The 24,349-nt window shown below is 33.3% G+C and overlaps 2 protein-coding genes and 1 long non-coding RNA gene across 10 annotated transcripts; 2 read left to right on the top strand and 1 right to left on the bottom strand.

Moving 5' to 3' along the window:
* The first annotated feature begins 5,490 nt into the window (after nucleotides 1-5,490).
* LOC139855139 (uncharacterized) lies at nucleotides 5,491-9,300 on the top strand. The gene is made up of 6 exons (XM_071844386.1): nucleotides 5,491-5,864; nucleotides 6,896-6,959; nucleotides 7,227-7,480; nucleotides 7,796-7,918; nucleotides 8,122-8,170; nucleotides 8,621-9,300. Exons 1-6 carry the CDS (start codon nucleotides 5,769-5,771, stop codon nucleotides 9,298-9,300), a joined length of 1,266 nt encoding a protein of 421 aa, XP_071700487.1. The 5' UTR covers nucleotides 5,491-5,768.
* A 1,469-nt stretch (nucleotides 9,301-10,769) lies between these two features.
* LOC139851611 (uncharacterized) lies at nucleotides 10,770-14,709 on the top strand. Of its 7 annotated transcripts, none has more exons than XM_071840703.1 (8): nucleotides 10,777-10,917; nucleotides 11,015-11,097; nucleotides 11,233-11,353; nucleotides 12,674-12,737; nucleotides 12,970-13,223; nucleotides 13,554-13,709; nucleotides 13,827-13,875; nucleotides 14,209-14,709. In XM_071840703.1, the coding sequence occupies exons 3-8, from the start codon at nucleotides 11,258-11,260 to the stop codon at nucleotides 14,511-14,513; spliced, it is 924 nt and encodes a 307-aa protein (XP_071696804.1). In that variant the 5' UTR covers nucleotides 10,777-10,917; nucleotides 11,015-11,097; nucleotides 11,233-11,257; the 3' UTR covers nucleotides 14,514-14,709. The 7 variants fall into 7 exon arrangements, with proteins under 7 accessions (XP_071696806.1, XP_071696805.1, XP_071696800.1 ...); XM_071840701.1 differs by having other exon boundaries at nucleotides 11,015-11,101; XM_071840702.1 differs by having other exon boundaries at nucleotides 10,850-10,892.
* A 6,096-nt stretch (nucleotides 14,710-20,805) lies between these two features.
* Nucleotides 20,806-23,841, bottom strand: LOC139853028 (uncharacterized). Of its 2 annotated transcripts, none has more exons than XR_011761256.1 (5): nucleotides 23,478-23,841; nucleotides 22,834-23,397; nucleotides 21,963-22,018; nucleotides 21,509-21,753; nucleotides 20,806-20,989 (listed from the first exon to the last, which is right to left on the bottom strand). It is a non-coding gene; the product is annotated as an uncharacterized lncRNA (long non-coding RNA). The 2 variants fall into 2 exon arrangements; XR_011761255.1 differs by having other exon boundaries at nucleotides 22,834-23,354.
* Nucleotides 23,842-24,349: the final 508 nt, after the last annotated feature.

Genomic DNA, 24,349 nt, shown 5'->3' with positions numbered 1-24,349 from the left:
GAAAAAAAAAATTTAACATCACTAATTAATATTAACAAGCGGTTGGCCCGCCGCACATTGTTGCGGGTTCTTTTGTTATTATTATTAAGGAGTAACGAAAAGGGCCGTTAACCGGATGATTTTATAACATAAGGTTATATAAGTTTACATATGCATTACACAGGTTTACAAAAGTTTCATACATAGGAATACATAAATTTATAGCAATGCAAAAGGTGATTCAAAGCGTCATACGAAAAGTTTAAAGGCTGCAAGATAGGTGATTGAAAACATGGCACAAAAGGTGCTGAATATGAGATTGTGGTCTGCTACGTTATCCATTCTTGTTTCTTTTGTTATTTTGCGGGCATATCTGTAATCGCAGTAGGTAAGGTTTTGTTAGTGACAATATTAAAGATAATAAGGGATGCATACAAACTAAACTCATTTCTGACTTAAAGAGTAGAACTTGCATAAAAACAAAAATGTAAACTCTAGTCATTCACATCTTGGTTAACAGAGTACTTGTAACTTGGCAGCTTATTCACGAAAAAAGTGTGACAGTCATATTAAATCAGATACATACAAAATAACCTAGTTAATGAAATACAGCAACACATAACTTATTGTAGAGAAATTTAGGTTGGAGAGTGTATTATATGTTTGATCATTTGCACAAAAACTTACAGTTATTGAGACAGAACTTACTTAACAGTGAAGCCATCAAAGATTAGGACTTTTGAAATTTTAGAAGTTGAAGGAATAAGTCGTGTTCTTATTCTTGTAAATCATTTATCACCAAAAGAGTATTTGAGGAAACATGTGTGTGATTAGGCAAATGTAAATGATGATGCAAATAAATAAAAGCTTTGCTACTAAATGGGAAAAATACCTGGACGTAAGAATAAGCTCAAACAAATACGACATGAACATAAGTTGAGTCACTGTGTTTGTCACCAGCACACTATAATCAGCAGTCAGGAGGGCTGCAATCAGGAATATGTTTGACCTGCAATCGGCAAACACAATCAGGCATGCAGCAGGGTAACAATCACGCATGCTTGTATGCCGCAATCAGGCAAGCTTATATGTTGCAGTCACGCACAGAGCAGGCCTGCGATCAGGCACACATAAAAGCTGCAAGAAAAAACACGTATTAGCTGTATTGAAAGGGACCATTCTTGTAGAAGGTTGTAACTTTTTGAGAACTGTAAAATCGAAGTAAATTAAAACTATGCTAGTTAATAGAACGTGTAACCTCTGATCAATAGAAATGTCTTTCTAAATACATAGATATAGATCATATATCAATACGTATAATAGAATGTAGAAAGAAAACATCTCACCATCGAAATTTGAGTGCCTTTTGACATGTTTATTTGATCCAGTGAGATATGCATACCTAAACGAACCAAAAAAATGAAGAGTTTAGTATATCAAAAGAATTGCCGAAATAAAGATAGCCAAGCAATTTTTTGTTTCTAAAATCTAACATCTCAAGCAATTAATTGAAATCAAGCAAGAGAACATAAATCGCCATGGCTGCAACTTGTTAGTTACCACGCCAAGATACGAAATTTTATTTTTTCTCGCTACTCGACCCAACTCCCATATGTTTATCATGACAACCATTTTTTTAACATTTCTATGGATGTATTTGTTCTTATTGAGAACTGGTAAAAATCTAAACCACAATTTTTGACAGAAAAATACTATATCAATACTAACCGTATATCCTCAAATGACCTACAAAGGCCAGCTTACATTATATCTTCTTAAGCAATTATGGTTACAAAAGGCATTAAAGCTGGAAATACCTAATTGTATATATCTTCTTATTAACACTGACATATTTCTAATGGTAATGTATATATCTCCATTCTCCATCATAGTAAAAAAGAGAAGCATTTTGGAGTAATAAAATCTTCAAACTACTTAGAAACTCAGCATCCAAAATAAATATATAATGCTCAATAAAGCATATTACAATCAAACTGCCTGCTACCTTATGATAATTAACCATACAATTACAATATTAATATTAAATAAACAAATAAAAACACCTGTCATGAAGTACCTATTTGCTTTCAAACTATGTAAGTAGTGAAAACTGAAATGATGAACTTTAGAACTTTAAATCCTTGAGCAATTAGTTCTCTGTATATGTATGTAATAAGTAAGAAACATGTGTATTGAGCGGGAGTTTAATTTGTTACCTGAGTGTTGGACTTGATTGTTCATCGTCGTCTTTTAAGGGTTTTCTAAATGGGATAACCTTTTTCACACCCGCCAACAGCGTCACATGTAACCAAATTAGCCAGCGGGATCACAGCCAAGCGGAAAGACATCAGCAAAATCACATCCAAACCAACCAAAGTTAGTCAATCATTATTAACAGTATTTGTAACCAACAACAACAAAATCACTACTTTTGACAGAAAAAAATTGATTCAAGCATCAATGTTTAATTTCTGGACAGTGTATGTATCAATCGGACTACAATCCCAACGACGACATTTCAATGATATTATTATTATTATAATTATAATTATAATTATAATAATATATGCAAAAAATATACTCTCTATTGATATTATATCATATAATTATATGCAGTTGTAATACTTTTGTAGTTAAAGTAGAGCACAAAATGATGTGACGGTGTAGATGAATACAACTTACTGTTTTGCAGAGGTGACAGTCACCGAACACTACCCATGACCATCGCATCTGAAATACATCAACTAAGGTATAAAACCACAAACAATTCATGCTACAACAACAAAAGTTACATGTTATAAATAAACAAACATGTCGAGTATTAACAAAAAAATAAGTGATTTAGTATTTACCAGTAGCGACGATGACGGTTTCTGGTGAATCGTATTGAACCCTAAATTTCCGACGGCAATCATACTGGTTACAATCGCAATAGCCCATGGTCGCGATTTATCAACTCAAACCGTGGTTAGACACCGCTACGTCACAATAACCAACGAAAAAAAAAAAAAAAAATCGATAATATGTCACATATCCATAAAAGACGAAACCCTAAAATTTTCAGGTTGTGTTTGTAAAATACAACCTCTGAAGAAGACATGTGGTGGCGCCGGAGATGGTAGGCTACGGTGATGGTGGCGACCGGATGAGTTAAATGGAGGGAATGGAAAGCTAGGGATAAATATCTTTTAACGTGAAAGGACGAAAATACTAGTTGTTGAAATATTACAAGCACAGTAGTCATACGCGCGTTGCGGCGGCCACCCCTCGTTTACGTAAAACTTTTTTGTAGCATCCAATTATATATTCTATTAATAATATGTTAAAGCAAAGCAGTTAATGTAACTTATAAGACAATAATTCGTTTTAACATATTAAACATCTAATACAATTGCAAAGAAACATATTGTTGCAAAGAAACATATTGTCATATATTACTAAATGTGTTGTAACAAATTAATTATCTTGATCTGTCCAAATTATGTTGTATAATATTTTTTTTAGATGTATCAAATTAATTGTTATAGATAATTACTATATAACACGTAAATAAATTTTTATACACGTAATAAAAATTACTCTGTATAAATCAGAAGAATGATTTAATAAGGTTTGAAAGTTCAAGTTATAAAAGAATGGCTCAATTTTGATGTAATTTATAATTATAATGTAATTTGTGTTACACATTAAAGGAATATTTTATTAATGACTCAAACTCTTTAATTGGAGCAAGAGCTATATCTATATAGTTAATATTAAAAAAGTCATCACGTGCTCCCTTCTCTAATCCTCTCTTACTTGAAAATCTACCCATCTCATTTTGCCTTTTTCATTTGATTCTCTGATCTCCGATCTTCTTCTCAGGTAACCATTTACAATATCTTCTGAATATTTTTTCTATGAGTCTCTACATTTTTGTTGACTCTGCCTTCTCTCATGTGTCTCGCCTAAAACCTGATTTTTTCGGCTTCGTTCAACCTTCTGGTATTCTCCGAACATCCGGACTTTTCTTCTTTCTTTCCTATTTTCGTCGTTGATATCTTTTGTTCCCACTGAAGAACACATCTATACTACCTGAAAAAACTCAGAAAAAGTGGCGGGAGAAATTTCCGATGACCTATGTGTGTGGCGTGTGGCAGTGCGCTTCAGACCGATTGCTAGTAAAAATTGTACGTTCGAAAATATGTTGCGAGTTAATTTGTGTAGATGGTGTCTTTTTATTTCGCTAGGAAATTGAAAGTATTTGCGTTCAAAGTTTGGGGTGGGTTTATGAGGTTTTTTAGGTCTAAAAGCTATGTGCGTAGGTTCTAAAAGCTGCGTTGCAGGAAGTATGGCGGTTAGAGTTGTTGGAACAAAGACGAAAATAGTTTGGAATGGAAAAGCAGAAAAAAACCCCCACAAAAGGATAAAGAAATTACTATCGAGGAATAGTAACTAAATTTGCTGAATTGTATATATGTATAATATAATATATTATATATTTATATATATATATATATATATATATATATATATATATATATATATATATATATATATATATATATATATATATTCAAATAGAAAACACATTATATATATATATATTCAAATAGAAAACACAAAAAGGCAAAAAAAAAAATGAAACTATTCATTTGAAACTTTTTTGTAATTTTGTCACCTTAACCCCCGGTTTTTACATTATGTTAAATTTCACCTCTTTTGACTACCTTTTTAATTTTGACCAACCCTCTAATTTTAAGGGATATATGTTAAACAAACTATAAATATATCAGAATGAATATGTAGATCAGTTGGTAAGGATGTTTAAGGGACGTAGGTTCGAATCTTGAAGTTGGCCTTTTTTTTTCGGGCTAGCGATCTTGGGCCCAACGAAGCGGGCCGACCCGAATACTTGTATATATTCATTTGGAAATCACTAAAAGACAAAAAAAGACGAAATGAACAGTAGCTACAATACACAGTTTTGATAGCGACATGTTTAAGTAGATAAATACTATTAGATGTATATAATAACACAAGCGTGCAATCGGTTTGGTGGCTTGGCCGTCTTCATTACAACCAAAGGGATGCAGCCACCAGTTTCAAAATCAATTGGGCCCAGCGTAGCGAGCTGGCGCAATTGCTTGTTATTAAAATATATAATATTAATAATTAATAATTATTATTATTGTGATTAATAAATGAAATGAATGAATACATAACCCTTAACTTACTGCGGGACAAACAAGCCCTTTGGTTTAGTTCGAAGTGCCTGAGTGTGAGGATGATCACTTTTAAGTAGACACTATTCGCGATTAATCATTTCTTCCGTGCTTACCAAAGGTTCACTTTTTATTTTTTTAAATCATCGAGGTACTACCGTATTTCTTGTTTAATTGTAACGCAAAACCCTAATTTACCGAAACCCAAATTGCTACTACCTTATTATGATACCTGTATTTCTTTAATGGTAACGCAAAACCCTAATTCAACGAAACTGTAATTTGCTACTACTAATTATTATGATACCTAATTATAATGCATTTATGAATAACCTTATTTTGTAGATTTGTGAATATATGTAGCAATTTGATTGCCTGATTCTGTGATTGCTAGGTCAAGAATAGTATTTATTTTCTGGAAGGCGGATGTAGGTGAAAAAACGTCTAATTTTGGACTTTTTTCATTTTTCATTGTTAACTCGTATGAGCTTTTTATGAATTCATGAATCATAGACTTGATTTGCATGGAAAAGTGGCTGAGATAATTTTACTTTTTCCAGATCAAGAAAATTCTGGTGATGCAAAATGGAGAATTCGAGTGGTTTTAAGTTTGAAGTGGGCCAGCTTGCGGAATCGAAATCATTTAAGGATGGATATCGTGGTGCCTGGTTCAGATGCAAGGTAGCTTTTTCATTCAATTGATTTGGTAGCTCTGTTTTGTTCCCATATGCAATTGCTATAAAAATACTAATGGTGGGCTAGATTGCAACTTTAGGCGTCGTAATACTAATTACAAGCATATCTGGTGTTTGATATGATGTTTAGATGTCCAACATATGAGTATGAACACGTTTAGGATGATCGTTTCATGATCATTTGTATGTTGTTCTTTTCTTTCATATAGAAAAATAACTTGCGGATGCCTCTCCTAAGGTTTGAATCACACCCTTTGGCTGATGTTGCACCCTTGGTTGTGCTTCGGATATGACCTGTTCGTCGTGGATGTTCATAAAACTCATTCTGGACTATGGTCGCAAATAGTTTGGAACTAAAAAGTGTGTTTATGGCAGGGTCGGTCCCGAGAATTAAAGTACCTAGAACGAGGTGAAAAAAGGCCCTTAGACCCTAACGAATAATATAAGCTATTAACAAATGTCCCTTAAGCCCTAACGAATAATACAAGCTATAAAAAAGGCCCTTTGGACCTTGCTAGAATGTTGGTGGACTTTGATCTCTTTTCTTTCTGGGGCCTTTGATTATTGTTTTTGGGCGCTTCGCCTTCGCTGCTTCAGTTGTGTTTCCCTAGTTCTCCCATTTCTCAAATCTTTATATATTAAAAATTGCCCCCCTAAAAACTATGTGCCCCGCCGAGAGGTGGATTGGGTTGCCCCCCGTTTGGACGTCACCTGGTTTATGGGAAGAAGGTTACTTCTTTTGAAACATACTGTAAGTAGTCTTTTCACTAAAATATGTTATTATAGGTTATCTTTTTATGTAAATAATCAGTATAATTTATGAATTCTCTTATCCACCCTTCGGCTTTCAAACTTATTTGCAATTTCCAATGCATATAATTTTGTAACCACGTATCTAAGTGTTCATGGAAAGTGCTTAACCGAAGGCTCATTTGCCTTTGAGCAATTTTAAACGGGCTATTTTAAATTACTTACAGAACTCTAATTTAATTTATCCATCTCCAAAATGTCTTTCAGATCAAACATATCAATTTGAAAAGGAACAAGATACAGCTGGAGTACTATGATTTCGACGTAGAAGGTGAGTTAGCTAACTTTCTGTATGAACCAGTGTGGGTTTGGAAATCGTTTCTTGTGAATTAATTGCCACTTTTTTCATTAACTTCAGAATATTATGTTTCTGATTGCAATTTATTAGTCATCATGAGGCATAAACTTAGTTGCCCGTTGTCACTTTTCTTATACTACATTCTTCTATGTTGATTGTGTTCTCTCATCTGGTTTCTTGTTCTTAAAGTTTTATAAAATAATAGATTTCAGATAAAGTTAATTGTTAATGTGTTTGCAGAGATAAGTTGGGAACAGATATTTGAACAGCCTCCTTATGGAAGAAAGACAAGGCACATTAAAAGACAACTAATGGTGCGGCCTCGCTATCCGCTAACATATAAAAAAGATGAAATGCCAGATGCTAACTCAATTTCCGAAGTTTGTGTTGTATTTGATGGTACATTTAAGGTTGATGACAAGGTAGATTGGAATTATGAAGGTGTTTATTGGTCTGCAAGGGTTGTCGAAGTGTTGAGCGATGACAAGGTTAAGGTAAAGAATTTGACTTGTGCAACCTGTTAGAATTTATTAGTATACTATTGTGTTTGTTGTCAAAAATTATTTAATTACATTAACTTGGAGAGTTAACTTTTAAGGTATAAATTTTTTAGCTATCTTTATATCAGGTTTTATAAACATCTGAAACACTCTTGTGATGTTATTTTTACTTCTTAAAACGTTTCGTTAGGAAGAATGTATCTGATATATTATTACAAGTAAATAGTTAAATACACATACCATTTATGATTCTTAGTTACTTTTTCCTTCCCTTTTGTTGATTTGTATTCATGTTTCCACCATCTGTAGATTGAGTTGCCAATGCCCCCAGCTGGAGAAGGGGTAGAAGGTGAGACATACGAAGCATTATGTAAAGATTTACGACCCTACTTAGATTGGTCCGAAAGAAATGGCTGGACTTTGCCTACTCTGGTGCCTCTCTCTCTCTCTCTCTCTCTCTCTCTCTCTCTCTCTCTCTCTCTCTCTCTCTCTCTCTCTCTCTCTCTCCACTTTTTTATTTTATTTTATTTGAATTACTTTTTTTCCCTGCCTATTTGATTCTTTCATAATTGTAACAGATTTAAGTGGTGTTAATATAACCTTGTTCTTATTTAAGTTTAATTTTTTTCATGCAGGGTGGTAGGACTTCATGTGGTGCACAGCTTATCTTTCCATCAAAGCAAGGTGAGTTACTTTTGTAGGCCAATGCTTGCAATTCTTATATAATTTGTCTTTCTATTTTTGTTGGCCATTTTAATCTACATTTTTAAGACCCGTCTGCTAACTGGTAGTAAATTATCTAAAATATTACGACGGTTGATTAGTATCACCATTTACCTTAAAATGCAATGCTTGAACATCTTACTATCATAGTTAGTACACTTCTTTTCAACTAGTTTTCTCTTATTCTCTTTTCTAAAAAAAGTTCTATTATACTTCGTACTTTTAGTTATAGTGTTTTGTTTTGTTTTGAAGCATGTGATCAATTGTTGTTTGTACGCCCTTTGACAGGAGGAATTGCTTATTACATGTACGTAAAGTAACTTAGATGTAATAAGCCCATGCGAGTAAACAGTTCTATCTCTTAATATTGCATGCTAATCTTAGATTTGTTTGTAACTGTACTTGTTTTAGGCATGAATCAGGAGTCAATTTCTCTTGGTTCACCTCTCAATGCATCTTCTAGCACTCGTTTATCAGCTGAGGGAGACACAGAGAGACAAAATTCAGGTCATGTGGATACCGTTATTTGTGACGATAAAATGGTTGATGATTTAGCGGAAGGACATGCAGAAAGGCAAAGTTCAAATCCTGTAAATGCTGTTGTTCTTGATGAAAAAGTGGCGAGTGAAGATGTGAAAATGGTTGATGATGATGATGATGATGATGATGTGCATGCAAATACAGAGACACAGAGTTCAGTTCCTGTTAATTGTGAGGAAAAAGTGCAGGCTGAAGATGCGATATTGGGTGATACTGAAACACATAATTCAAATCTGATGGATACCGTTGTTTGTGAAGAAAAAAAGCAGACTGAAGATGTGAAAATGGATGATGAATGTGTGGAATCCTTCGATAGTATTACGAGTTTGCGTGTGGAAGAGAAGAAATCAGCAGCAGAAGCGGCACCGGCAGTTGCAGATGAGGGTGGTATTCATTTTAGTAAAGACTTGAACATAAAGCATGAAGATACACTGGAAGCAGCCGTAATCGATCTGGAGGAACTTGTTAACAAAATTAAATGGATGCAGAACCTTCTAAATAACAATGGCAGTCAGTCAAGTACTGATTCAACATTGTGGAAGTTTGTTTAAACTATTCTCTTCACATCAAGTATTATTTGACGCGTTCTGTATAGTTTGGTAAGTTTTCTTTCTGGTACTTGAAACGTGGTAATCGACATGTGTTGTAGTTGCTCAATCTAGAAGGTTGTTTCTGACACTCCGTATGCAAATTTCTGTGGCGCTTTTGATTCCTCATTTTTTTTTTTCTTTCCGGTTTATCATTTGCATAGTGAGACTATAAATATGACTGTTTAAAAATTAAAGGCCATGCTGAGAGCAAGCATATCAAATAGAGAATATACCTATTTTTATTAGTTAAAGTGGATGATCACGTTAGCATGACGTCGTCAGGGTTACTGTTCTGGATAGACGCTGAATGTTCACCATCAAGATACACAAACTACATTGCAAAATCCACAGGAATTTCTTCAAAGCTATCATCTGCTTCTGATTCTTCAAGTACTTCCCTTTAAAAATTTCTGGATAGACTTTGAATGTTCACCTTGATTATTGCTTCTTTTACGACGCATAACAGAACATCCCCTGGAATATTGTATATTATTGCATTCGATTCTTGCGACTCAAAACTTTGCATGAATTGACGTGGCGGGGGAGGTGGGCCGGTGGTGGAGGTGTTGTTATGGTTTGAGATGAATTGTTGCTGGAAATAGATCGGAGTCATCTACTCCAGCAAGAAATGTTCAACCATCATCCCTTTTTAGTATGGGTTTTTGTTTGTTTAGAAATGAAGCATCACAACTATATATTAAGAAAGTGAAAATGTTATTCAAATAACATGTTAGGAAATCTTATCCGAAAATCTTAGAGCTGATAAGATCTAGTCGCACGTCACATGGTAGGATAGGATCTTGCGAACCTTGCGACTCCTAACTTCCAGACAGTCGCAAATTGCAAGATATAATTTATCAGCAATGACCGTAAATTTCAGGTCGCGACATGGAATTTGTAGGTCATGATCGCGAATTCACGAGTCACAAGATCACAAGCCAACCTTGCGAGGGATTTTAAGATATTTGTTTTTTGGGGCGTACGCTATAGTTTGTTTGAAAAATGTGTCTTTTTGATTAATAGTCAAAAATAAAATAAACCATGAAATTTACCCGGGTAGGTTTTCCTGAAAATCCGTTTTTTAAAGGTGACATACACTGATATGGGGGCGGTTCTATATTGTACCTAGTGGTGGCACGGGACATCACTGAAATACGCGATGTCGTGAAAAAAAAAATGGGGTTTTTAACTAGTGATACAATTTGATAATGTACATTTTTTTGAGTGACACCATTGAAATAAAACATCTAGTAGAATTTTTTTGGAGGTTTCAACTGGTGACTACCAATCCGAGATCCTCCACTACATACATTACACACACCGTACGAATTACGAATGCAAATTAATTACTGTAATAATTTATTATAAATATAAAATATAAATAAATGAATACATAATCCGTAACTTACTAATGCTAGACAAACAAAGCCCTTTGGTTTAGTTCGAAGCATGTGAGTGTGAGGGTGATCACTTTTAAGTAGACACACTATTCGCGATTAATCACATCTTCCGTGCTTATCAAAGGTTCACTTTTTTATTTTTAAATCATCGAGGTACTACTGTATTTCTTGTTTAATGGTAACGCAAAACCCTAATTCACCGAAACCCTAAATTGCTACTACTACTTATTATGATACCTAATTATAGTGCATTAATGAATAACCTTATTTTGTAGTTTTGTGAATATATGTAGCAATTTGATTGCCCGATTCTGTGATTGCAAGGTCAAGAATGGTATTTATTTTATGAAAGGCGGATGTAGGTGAAAAAACGTCTAATTTTGGACTTTTTTTTTCATTTTTCATTGTTAAGTTCTATGAGTTTTTTTATGAATTCATGAATCATAGACTTGATTTGCATGGAAAATTTGCTGAGATAAATTTATTTTTCTAGATCAGGAAAATTCTGGTGATGCAAAATGGAGAATTCGAGTGGTTTTAAGTTTGAAGTGGGCCAGCTTGGGGAATCGAAATCCTTTGCGGATGGATATCGTGGTGCCTGGTTCAGATGCAAGGTAGCTTTTTCATTCAATTGATTTGGTAGCTCTGTTTTGTTCCCATGTGCAATTGCAATAAAAATACTAATGGTGGGCTAGATTGCAACTTTAGGCGTCGTAATATTAATTACGAGCATATCTGGTGTTTGATATGATGTTTAGATGTCCAACATAAGAGTATGAACACGTTTAGGATGATTGTTTCACGATCATTAGTGTGTCACGATCATTAGTATGCTGTTCTTTTCTTTCATATAGAAATAACTTAAGGTTTGAATTACAACCTTTGGCTGATGTTGCACACTTAGTTGTGCGTGGGATATGATCGGTTCGTCATGGATGTTCATACTATACCTAGAAAACGGGTCAGGTTAGGTCGGTTTCCGTAACGGGTTAAAATGGTTTTGGGTTGAAATGGGTCATGGGTCAAACGAGTCAAATTTTTAAACGGGTCCAAATGGGTCAGGCTGGGTTGGGTAACAGGTCGAAACAAGTCACACGGGTCAAGTGGTCCAAATAGGTCATATACTTTTACATTGATTATATTATTTTAGTTATTATTATTTATTTATTTATTATATATATGAAAATATTAATATACATAGTAAATTATATAACCATGAATGCTTTCATAAATGTTTGGTGGGTGAAACTTGTTATGCTTGACCCATTTGACTCATTAGACCTATCTCTCTTTATTGAGCTTTGGGAATTGTTACCCATTAGACATGTTCTTTGATATTTTGTATAGGACCCAATAGGTTAGAGGGGAACCTATTGGACTTTTTTAAGTTTGATTTACATTGCTAGACCTAGTTTTTCTCAAGACCCAATTGACCCGATAGCTTGACCCAATTGACCCGATGACTTGACCCAAATGACCCGATTTTGAGAGTATGGCTCTCAATTGCCAGGTATAGTTTATACGCAAGACTTATTTTGGAGTTATATATTCAAGTAAGATGGTACTCTGGTTGCAACATTGTTTGGAACTAAAAAAGTGTGTTAAAGGGAAGAAGAGTACTTCTTTTGAAAAAATATATTGTACGATACATTACTTAATAGTCTTTTTACTCAAATTTGTTATAATAGGTTATCTTTTATGTAAATAATCGATATAAATTTATGAATTCTCTTATCCCTCCTCCTGCTTTCAAACTTATTTCCAATTTCCAAAGCATATAATTTTCTAACCACACATCTAAGTGTTCATCGAAAGTGTTTAACCGAAGGCTCGACTGCCATTGAGCAATTTTAAACAGGCTATTTTTAAAGTACTTACAGAAGGAGCTTACCAAAAGTCTAATTCTATTAATCCATGTCTAAAATGTCATTCAGATCAGAGATATCAATTTGAAAAGGAACAAGATACAGCTGGAATACTATGATTTCGAAGACGAAGGTGAGTTGGCTAACTTGCTGTATGAACCAGTGTGGGTTTTAAAGATTATTGCCTGTGAATTAATTGCCACTTTTTTCATTAGCTTTATGTTATTATGTTTCTGATGCTTATTAGTGCACTTTTCTTATAGTACATGCTTCCATTATGATTGTGTTCTCTCATTTGATTCCTGCTTCTAAAGTTTTATAAAATCATAGATTTCAGATAATGTGAATTGTTAATGTGTTTGCAGAGATAAGTTGGGAAAAGATACACGAACAGCCTCCTTATGGAAGAAATACAAGGCACATTAAAAAACAACTAATGGTGCGGCCTCGCTATCCGCTAACATATAAAAAAGATGAAATGCCAGATGCTAACTCAATTTCCGAAGTTTGTGTTGTATTTGATGGTACATTCAAGGTTGGTGATAAGGTAGATTGGTATTCTGACAGTTCTTATTGGCCTGCAAGGGTGGTCGAAGTGTTGAGCGATGACAAGGTTAAGGTAAAGAATTTGACTTGTGCAACCTGTTAAAATTAATTAGTATACTATTGTGTTTGTTGGCAAAGATTAATTAATTACATTAACTTGGAGAGTTAACTTTTAAGGCATAATTTTTTTAGCTATCTTTATATCAGGTTTTATAAACATCTGAAACACTCTTGTAATGTTAATATTACTTCTTAAACGTTTCGTTAGGAAGGATGTATCTGATATATTATTACAAATAAATAGTTAAATACACATACCATTTATGATTCATAGTTTCTTGTTCCTTCCTTTTTTTTTTTTTTTTTTTTTTTTGATTTGTATTCATGTTTCCACCATCTGTAGATTGAGTTGCCAATGCCCCCAGCCGGAGAAAGGAAAGACGACGAGACACATGAAGCACTCGTTAAGGATTTACGGCCGAACTTAGAGTGGTCCCAAAGAAAAGGCTGGACATTGCCTACTGTGGTGCCTCTCTCTCCACTTATTTTATTTATTTATGTAAATTACTTCCTTTTTTTTTTTTTTTTTGCCTATTTGATTCTTTTATAATTGTAACAGCTTTAAGTGGTGTTAATATAACCTTGTTCTTATCTAAGTTCAATTTTTTTCATGTAGGGTGGTAGGACTTCATGTGGTGCACAGCTTATCTTTCCATCAAAGCAAGGTGAACTAATTTTGTAGACCAATGCTTGCCATTCTTATATAATTTGTCTTTCTATTTTTTGTTGGCTGTTTTAATCTACATTTTTAAGACCCGTCTGCTAACTGGTAGTAAATTATCTAAGATATTACGACGGTTGATTAGAATCACCGTTTAACTTGAAATGCAATGCTTGTATTTGTTAGTATTATAGTTATTACTCTTCTTTTCAACAAGATTTCTCTTATTACGCTTACACTCTTAGAAAGAAGGAACTGCTTACTACATGCACTTAAACAGTTCTATCTTTAATTATTGCATGCTAATCTTAGATTTGTTTGTAACTGTACTTTTTAGGCATCAATAAGGAGTCGATTTCTGTTGCTTCACCTCTTAATGCATCTTCTAGCACTCGTTTATCAGCAGAGGGAGACACAGAGATACAAAATTCAGGTCATGTGGATACCGTTATTTGTGACGATAAAATGGTTGACGATTTAGCTGAAGGACATGCAGAAAGGCAAAGTTCAGATCCTGTGAATGCTGTTGTTCTTGATGAAAAAGTGGCGAGCGAAGATGTGAAAATGGTTGATGATTTTGTGCATGAAAATGCAGACACACATAGTTCAGTTCCTGTTAATTGCGAGGAAAAAGTGGGCTGAAGATGTGATATTGGCTGATAAAACACCCTCATGATCAAATGTACAATATTTGAAATATATGTACAATCTTATAGTAAAACACCATCAACACCATATATGTACAATATTTGAAGTATTATGTGACCATATGTATAAATTTTAAAACAAATTGTACAATTTTTTACAAATCACCACATAAACACGTGTACAAACTTTGAAGCATATTGTACAACTTTCATATAATAATTGTATTTTAATTTTTGAAAATTTATCAAGTGGCATTTGTTATTACTAATAATAATTATTATTAAAAATATAAATATTCAATTTTTAAACAAACTTTATCATTAATTATTATAATTGTAATTATAGTTATTATATTATTATTATTCAAATATGGTTGCTTTTTACGAGATTAATTACGTTACGTATGTATGCGAAATACAAGTCTCAATAAAAGGTTGTAATGTAGACTTTTGACAAAGTTAAGTACATCAAGGTAGTTCATTTATTCTGATCAAGTTAAGTACATCAACATGTTTGTAAAAACGACAAGTTTCTTAGTCGGAATTCGTTGTTTCACGGGTCATTAAACTAAATGACTTTATCATTTACATTCTCTTAATACCTAAAACATATTATTAAACTGTTTCGTTTAAACAAACCCGTGATTTCACGGGTCATTTTACTAGTTGTTACTATAAGGTCATCTTTAACAATGATGGGCGTGTTGGCGTGTTGACTGGTAGGGGTGGGGTGGGGTGGGGTGTTTGACAGGTGTGCTGGTAACTGGTAAATAATGGGTGGCGTGCTAAGTGTCGTGTTGATGGATAGATGTGGGTTATTATTATTATTATTATTATTATTATTATTATTATTATTATTATTATTATTATTATTATTATTATTATTATTATTATTATCTATTTTCCATTTTTTAATGTATGAATTTATTTTAGTTTTAATTTTGTTTAATTAGTTATATTATTCTGTAATTATGAAAACAAACTAACAAACGATTACAATAATATTAAAATTCCTAAAAGTAGAAAATATTAAAGTCCTAATACAATTAATACTTATTAAAAATCCTAAAAACACAAAACGACAATTATTAAAAGTCTCATTCCATCAAAGCTCCTGATTCGAAACTAGTTCCAAAATCGGAAGGGAACGGATTAGTTTTTCACGTGCTCAACTCCATAACATACAATTGAATTCGATTACCATTTTCACTGGCTCCTTTTTTTAGCTTATTCTATACGTCGTTACACTGGAACATCACTTCTGTCTTCTCTTCATCTAAATACCAAATACTCGAAAATGGGACCGGTATTTCCTTTTTGAGTAACTTCAACTCTGAAAAATCAAAATCATTCATGTAGACGTCGTTAAATTCCATCTGCGTTCCGCCAACGTATGACTTCCAGTTGCTCGTTGGGTTACCTCCGAAATGAACGTTGAACGAAGCTCTCATCGCTGCTATTGATGAAGTTCTGTATGTAGCAGAATGTATATGTATGTGTGTATAGAAAATATCTGAACAAAAGGATATATATAGGGTGAGGATTCAGAGAGAACCAATGGTAGAAGAGAACTCAGAGAACTTGTGCAGATTGAGCTCCATCTGTGTGCAGATTAACTCAATCTGTGTGCAGATTGAACCCAATCTATGTGCAGATTGAGCTCAACCTGCAGGTTCTATGGATTCTCTCCCACCCTTAGTTCTCTCTTGATCCCTTATATATATATATATATATATATATATATATATATATATATATATATATATATATATATATATATATATATATATATATATACACACACACATGGTATTCTTGTTCTTAATAGATGAATTCATTGATAATAAAATTTGTATCCCATGCATATATAATTCACTAATAATTCAAATCCAATTTAATAATCATCCACATTCATATTGATATTTGTTTTTATTGTTCATATTTATTATACATTCATTTAAATCGTTCATATTCACTGTTTAATATATATATGAATCAAGTAGATATCTACTTGAACAGGTTAACATTGTTATTATTTGGCTCTAGAAACTTTATCTCTTTTTACCGTTTACTCTCTCAAATATGGTCACTTAGAAAAAAAAATCAGTTCTCACTTTGTCTCAATTTGATTATTACCACACAAAATTACTAAATTTTAATAATACATAGTTATCATATTCAATCATTTTCGGATCCGTTTAGTTTTATTAATTCTTTTTTGAAAAATAAATGTAATAATAATATTCAATAATCTTTCTCCCCTATATGAAAAAAATCTGAATGATTCATTTGTACAAATATGCGACGAAATTCACCCGGGTAGGTTTTCTTGAAAATCGTACAACTTTATATTTCTTCCCCTTGCATTCAAAGTTCAAAGTCGTGGATTTAGGCTATTTGTTACTAATCAAACATATTCCTGCAGGTAGGGCAAATATAACATTTAGTGCTAAAGAGAGGTTTTAGAGAGTTACTGCGGTGATCCCTAATCGAGATGATGATCTCGAGAGGGTGATTATGGCTCATGGTTGGAGTCGGATCTTCAGCGAAGGAAAACCCTACACAGAGTGTAGGTAAAACCCTAGATTAGATTGATGAGAGGCTAGGGTCGTATCTCATAGTCCGTAGAGAATGTATTATATGTTGTAGCCTTGTAGGTACCCCTTTATTTATAGAGAGGGGTTAGGGTTCGGTGAAGGCCTATGGGCTTCTTATCGGTCAAGCCCAAATGTGAGCCCAATAGACAATGAACATCAAGAGTTACGTATCTGAATAGACACCATGGGATCTTAGCTAACACATAAGCAACACCCTCTTTTGGTGTTATGGGGCGTAGGTTCGGTGTGAGTGGGTTTTTAACATGAAAGGTAACGGAGGTGTTGTTTATTTTGATTGATTGATCTTTTTTTAATATTTTTTTTATTATATTTTCTTTGTTTTGTCTTTATCCAAAATACTAATCACATTTTATCACATTAGCACCACACCTCCCACACGCACTCCAACTCACACCACCATAACTTCATATTTTCAATCAGCGTCATGTCACCCCATCTCACACTGAGGTTGCGTTTATTTACCTATCAATTGAATGATTCAACACTATATATTGAACTATTCAACATTCAATGTATTTGTTTTTAACATTTTAATAAGAGATGGTGTCAACATTCAGTGTCGAACTATTTAAAGCTGTGACGATCGCTCCAAATTCATATGGACGAACACGTCATTCATCGATTTCATTGCGAGGTATTTGACCTCTATATGATACGTTTTGTAAACATTGCATTCTTTTGAAAAGGCACACCATAAATGAATATTTAAATCAAAGTTTTTCGACATCTGATGATTTCTACATATAGACAATCACCGTAAATAATAGTTTACAATAGTACTTCCGTTGACAATGCAGTCAAAATAAGATACATGGTGATGATTTGGTGAATGCAACGTTTCCTTGAAAAATATGTCATGTAAGACTCCATGCACATAGCTTGTCTAACATATAAGCAGACAGCGGAAGACTTCTAGGGAACCTGAGAATAAACATGCTAACAAGTGTCAACACAAAGGTTGGTGAGTTCATAGTTTTAATGATTTGTATAATCTGTACATAAAGGTGGATTACAAGATTTCAGTTGTTTCATTCAGAAACGTTTATCAAAAATATTCTACAAGATTGAGCACCCTGGTAACTAAGCTTTAACGTTATAATAAGTACCCCTGTTTTAACAAACATGCAACCAACATGTAGAATACACGAAATCCAACGTGTACTAAACTCAAATAGCATACGTCTGTTATTATAGTTCAGGCTAGGGTTTCTAAACCTGAAACAGACGGGGATGTCAAGCCTTATTGATCCATATATAACTACTCGCGCCCACCAGTTCTTATAACCGGCAGTTACTAGTTACCAAAGCTAAGGGATTTTCGGTTCAAACTCGGTATAGAATTTAGTATGTACTTGTGTCCATTGCGTTTAAAATAAAGTGCATGTATTCTCAGCCCAAAAATATAGATTGCAAAAGCAATTAAAAAGGGAGCAAATGAAACTCACCTTAGCAGCATATAAAGTCGTTCACCAAAATGTGACCGAAACTCGGATTACCAAATAACCGTAGATCTCAACCTAGAGAACATATGTTGGTCAATAAATGTCTATCAAGCTAGGTCAGGTCATAGTGTATCACAATCCTAATACTCGAGATCGACATACAAAAGTTATCCAAAGTCGTTTCAAAAAGTCAATCTGATTCAATACTATAGTTTTTATAAGGCTTTAAAATATGATAAAATAATCAATTTTGACAATTGTTCAACAAAACATGACGTGCCTTATATAAGGATTCATTTACTCGGCTAATAATATTCAAAAATCCAATTTATCAATCTTATAAATAAGTTGTTTAAGTATCAATTGCGGATTCAAAAGCAATTCCAATTAATAGTAAAATGTATAATAAAGAAAACTAAACATAATTGTATACTACCATTATTAGGATACACAAACTACATCGCAAAAAGCCTCATGATTTGTTTAAAGTTATCATCCGCTTGTGCCTAGGGATGACAATGGCCACCCGATCCGGTGGATATCCACCCGATCCATCCGTTTCGTGATGGATATGGATGAACCTTAATGGATATGAATACGAATATGGATGAACCTAAATGGATATGGATATGGACATGGATGAAATGTTTCATCCATGGATATATCCATTACAACCCGAAATACCTATAAAAATACATAAATATAGATATAGATATAGATATATGCTTATATATTTACTGTTACAAGCTCATTTACCAATAGATTTAAATTTTGTTTTCAACCCTATAATGAAATAACTATAATATATTACAAAAAATATGTATATCCAACAAAATAAACTTACAAATCTCATATTTAATTTTTTATAATCTATGTCTTATATTAAATTTAACAAATTTTGTTATATCTTCGACAAGGGTTATACATTTTTATGGATATAATTTAATAATGTCATGTTATGTTTATTTTTGCTATACTACATTTTCGTTTAAATCGCATATTAGAAAATATAATAACATTTTTTAAATATCCATTGGATATCCATTAACCCGCTAAATTCACTGGATATGGATATCGATGGATGACCTGAAACTAAATGGATATGGATGAACAAAAACTAAATGGATATGGATATGGATATGGCGTCACCCGGTCCATATCCGATCCATTGCCATCCCTACTTGTGCCTCTTCAAGTACTTCCCTTATAAATTTCTGGGTAGACTTCGAATGTTCACCCTGGTTATTGCATCTTTTACAATGCATAACAACGATGAGAACACCCCCTGAAATGTTGTATATTATTGCATTCGGTTCCTCCGACACAAAATCTTGCAGAAATTGACATGGCGGGGGAGGTGGGCCGGTGGTGGGGAGATGTTATGGTTTGAGATGAATTGCTAGGGATTGGAAACAGATCAGGATCATCTACTTCAACAAGAAATGCCCAAACATCATTCATTTTTAGTGTGTGTTTTAGTTTGTTTAGAAATTGTGAAGCATGAGAACTATAGATTTAAGAAGTGAAAACGTTATTCAAAAACATGCCGGAAAATCTTATTCGAAAATCTTAGAGCGAATAAGATTTAGTCGCACGTCGCAAGGTAGGATCTTGTGAACCTTGCGACTGGCAACTTCCCGACAGTCGCAATTCACAAGATATAATTTACCAACAATGACCGTAAATTCCAGGTCGCGACTTGGAATTTGTCATTCATGATCGAAAAATCACGAGTTGCAAGGTCGCAAGCTAACCTTGGCATTTTAGGAAATTCGTTTTTCGGGCGTATCGTTATAGTTTGTTTAAAAATGGACTAATAGCCTAAAATAAAATAAACCACGAAATTCACCCGGTAGTTTTTTCTGAGAATCCGTCTTTTAAACGAGACATAGGGCTTATTTACTTACCACTTAATGGTCTGCATTCGTATAATAAGTAAAATTGCTATTTCTTTGTTAATTAATATGCCACTTAATTTGCTACTTAATCTGAAAATTGGTCTGTTTCCAGGAGACATGAAACGAGACACCGCAAATAGAAAAAGAGTACATTAAAGAAAAAGAAAAAAAATTTAACATCACTAATTAATATTAACAAGCGGTTGGCCCGCCGCACATTGTTGCGGGTTCTTTTGTTATTATTATTAAGGAGTAACGAAAAGGGCCGTTAACCGGATGATTTTATAACATAAGGTTACATAAGTTTACATATGCATTACACGGGTTTACAAAAGTTTCATACATAGGAATACATAAATTTATAGCAATGCAAAAGGTGATTCAAAGCGTCATACGAAAAGTTTAAAGGCTGCAAGATAGGTGATTGAAAACATGGCACAAAAGGTGCTGAATATGAGATTGTGGTCTGCTACGTTATCCATTCTTGTTTCTTTTGTTATTTTGCGGGCATATCTGTAATCGCAGTAGGTAAGGTTTTGTTAGTGACAATATTAAAGATAATAAGGGATGCATACAAACTAAACTCATTTCTGACTTAAAGAGTAGAACTTGCATAAAAACAAAAATGTAAACTCTAGTCATTCACATCTTGGTTAACAGAGTACTTGTAACTTGGCAGCTTATTCACGAAAAAAATGTGACAGTCATATTAAATCAGATACATACAAAATAACCTAGTTAATGAAATACAGCAACACATAACTTATTGTAGAGAAATTTAGGTTGGAGAGTGTATTATATGTTTGATCATTTGCACAAAAACTTACAGTTATTGAGACAGAACTTACTTAACAGTGAAGCCATCAAAGATTAGGACTTTTGAAATTTTAGAAGTTGAAGGAATAAGTCGTGTTCTTATTCTTGTAAATCATTTATCACCAAAAGAGTATTTGAGGAAACATGTGTGTGATTAGGCAAATGTAAATGATGATGCAAATAAATAAAAGCTTTGCTACTAAATGGGAAAAATACCTGGACGTAAGAATAAGCTCAAACAAATACGACATGAACATAAGTTGAGTCACTGTGTGTGTCACCAGCACACTATAATCAGCAGTCAGGAGGGCTGCAATCAGGAATATGTTTGAGCTGCAATCGGCAAACACAATCAGGCATGCAGCAGGGTAACAATCACGCATGCTTGTATGCCGCAATCAGGCAAGCTTATATGTTGCAGTCACGCACAGAGCAGGCCTGCGATCAGGCACACATAAAAGCTGCAAGAAAAAACACGTATTAGCTGTATTGAAAGGGACCATTCTTGTAGAAGGTTGTAACTTTTTGAGAACTGTAAAATCGAAGTAAATTAAAACTATGCTAGTTAATAGAACGTGTAACCTCTGATCAATAGAAATGTCTTTCTAAATACATAGATATAGATCATATATCAATACGTATAATAGAATGTAGAAAGAAAACATCTCACCATCGAAATTTGAGTGCCTTTTGACATGTTTATTTGATCCAGTGAGATATGCATACCTAAACGAACCAAAAAAATGAAGAGTTTAGTATATCAAAAGAATTGCCGAAATAAAGATAGCCAAGCAATTTTTTGTTTCTAAAATCTAACATCTCAAGCAATTAATTGAAATCAAGCAAGAGAACATAAATCGCCAAGGCTGCAACTTGTTAGTTACCACGCCAAGATACGAAATTTTATTTTTTCTCGCTACTCGACCCAACTCCCATATGTTTATCATGACAACCATTTTTTTTAACATTTCTATGGATGTATTTGTTCTTATTGAGAACTGGTAAAAATCTAAACCACAATTGTTGACAGAAAAATACTATATCAATACTAACCGTATATCCTCAAATGACCTACAAAGGCCAGCTTACATTATATCTTCTTAAGCAATTATGGTTACAAAAGGCATTAAAGCTGGAAATACCTAATTGTATATATCTTCTTATTAACACTGACATATTTCTAATGGTAATGTATATATCTCCATTCTCCATCATAGTAAAAAAGAGAAGCATTTTGGAGTAATAAAATCTTCAAACTACTTAGAAACTCAGCATCCAAAATAAATATATAATGCTCAATAAAGCATATTACAATCAAACTGCCTGCTACCTTATGATAATTAACCATACAATTACAATATTAATATTAAATAAACAAATAAAAACACCTGTCATGAAGTACCTATTTGCTTTCAAACTATGTAAGTAGTGAAAACTGAAATGATGAACTTTAGAACTTTAAATCCTTGAGCAATTAGTTCTCTGTATATGTATGTAATAAGTAAGAAACATGTGTATTGAGCGGGAGTTTAATTTGTTACCTGAGTGTTGGACTTGATTGTTCATCGTCGTCTTTTAAGGGTTTTCTAAATGGGATAACCTTTTTCACACCCGCCAACAGCGTCACATGTAACCAAATTAGCCAGCGGGATCACAGCCAAGCGGAAAGACATCAGCAAAATCACATCCAAACCAACCAAAGTTAGTCAATCATTATTAACAGTATTTGTAACCAACAACAACAAAATCACTACTTTTGACAGAAAAAAATTGATTCAAGCATCAATGTTTAATTTCTGGACAGTGTATGTATCAATCGGACTACAATCCCAACGACGACATTTCAATGATATTATTATTATTATAATTATAATTATAATTATAATAATATATGCAAAAAATATACTCTCTATTGATATTATATCATATAATTATATGCAGTTGTAATACTTTTGTAGTTAAAGTAGAGCACAAAATGATGTGACGGTGTAGATGAATACAACTTACTGTTTTGCAGAGGTGACAGTCACCGAACACTACCCATGACCATCGCATCTGAATTCTGAAATACATCAACTAAGGTATAAAACCACAAACAATTCATGCTACAACAACAAAAGTTACATGTTATAAATAAACAAACATGTCGAGTATTAACAAAAAAAATAAGTGATTTAGTATTTACCAGTAGCGACGATGACGGTTTCTGGTGAATCGTATTGAACCCTAAATTTCCGACGGCAATCATACTGGTTACAATCGCAATAGCCCATGGTCGCGATTTATCAACTCAAACCGTGGTTAGACACCGCTACGTCACAATAACCAACGAAAAAAAAAAAAAAACAATCGATAATATGTCACATATCCATAAAAGACGAAACCCTAAAATTTTCAGGTTGTGTTTGTAAAATACAACCTCTGAAGAAGACATGTGGTGGCGCCGGAGATGGTAGGCTACGGTGATGGTGGCGACCGGATGAGTTAAATGGAGGGAATGGAAAGCTTAGGGATAAATATCTTTTAACGTGAAAGGACGAAGGTATTTGCTCAATTGTAATATTACAAGCACAGAGCAGTCAGACGCGCTTTGCGGGCGACCACCCCTCGTTTAAGTAAAACTTTTTTGTAGCATTCAATTATATTATATATTCTATTAACAATATGTTAAAGCAAAGCAGTTAATGTAACCTATAAGACAATAATTCGTTTTAACATATTAAACATCTAATACAATTGCAAAGAAACATATTATTGCAAATAAACATATTGTCATATATTACTAAATGTGTTGTAACAAATTAATTATCTTGATCTGTCCAAATTATGTTGTATAATATTTTTTTTAGATGCATCAAATTAATTGTTATAGATAATTACTATATAATACGTAAATAAATTTTTATACACGTAATAAAAATTACTCTGTATAAATCAGAAGAATGATTTAATAAGGTTTGAAAGTTCAAGTTATAAAAGAATGGCTCAATTTTGATGTAATTTATAATTATAATGTAATTTGTGTTACACATTAAAGGAATATTTTATTAATGACTC

This window comes from Rutidosis leptorrhynchoides, chromosome 6 (genome assembly GCF_046630445.1).
Source record: "Rutidosis leptorrhynchoides isolate AG116_Rl617_1_P2 chromosome 6, CSIRO_AGI_Rlap_v1, whole genome shotgun sequence".
Classification (NCBI taxonomy): Eukaryota; Viridiplantae; Streptophyta; class Magnoliopsida; order Asterales; family Asteraceae; genus Rutidosis; species Rutidosis leptorrhynchoides.
The sequence above is the reverse complement of the archived record's forward strand: the minus strand, read 5'-3'. Positions and strand labels throughout refer to the sequence as shown.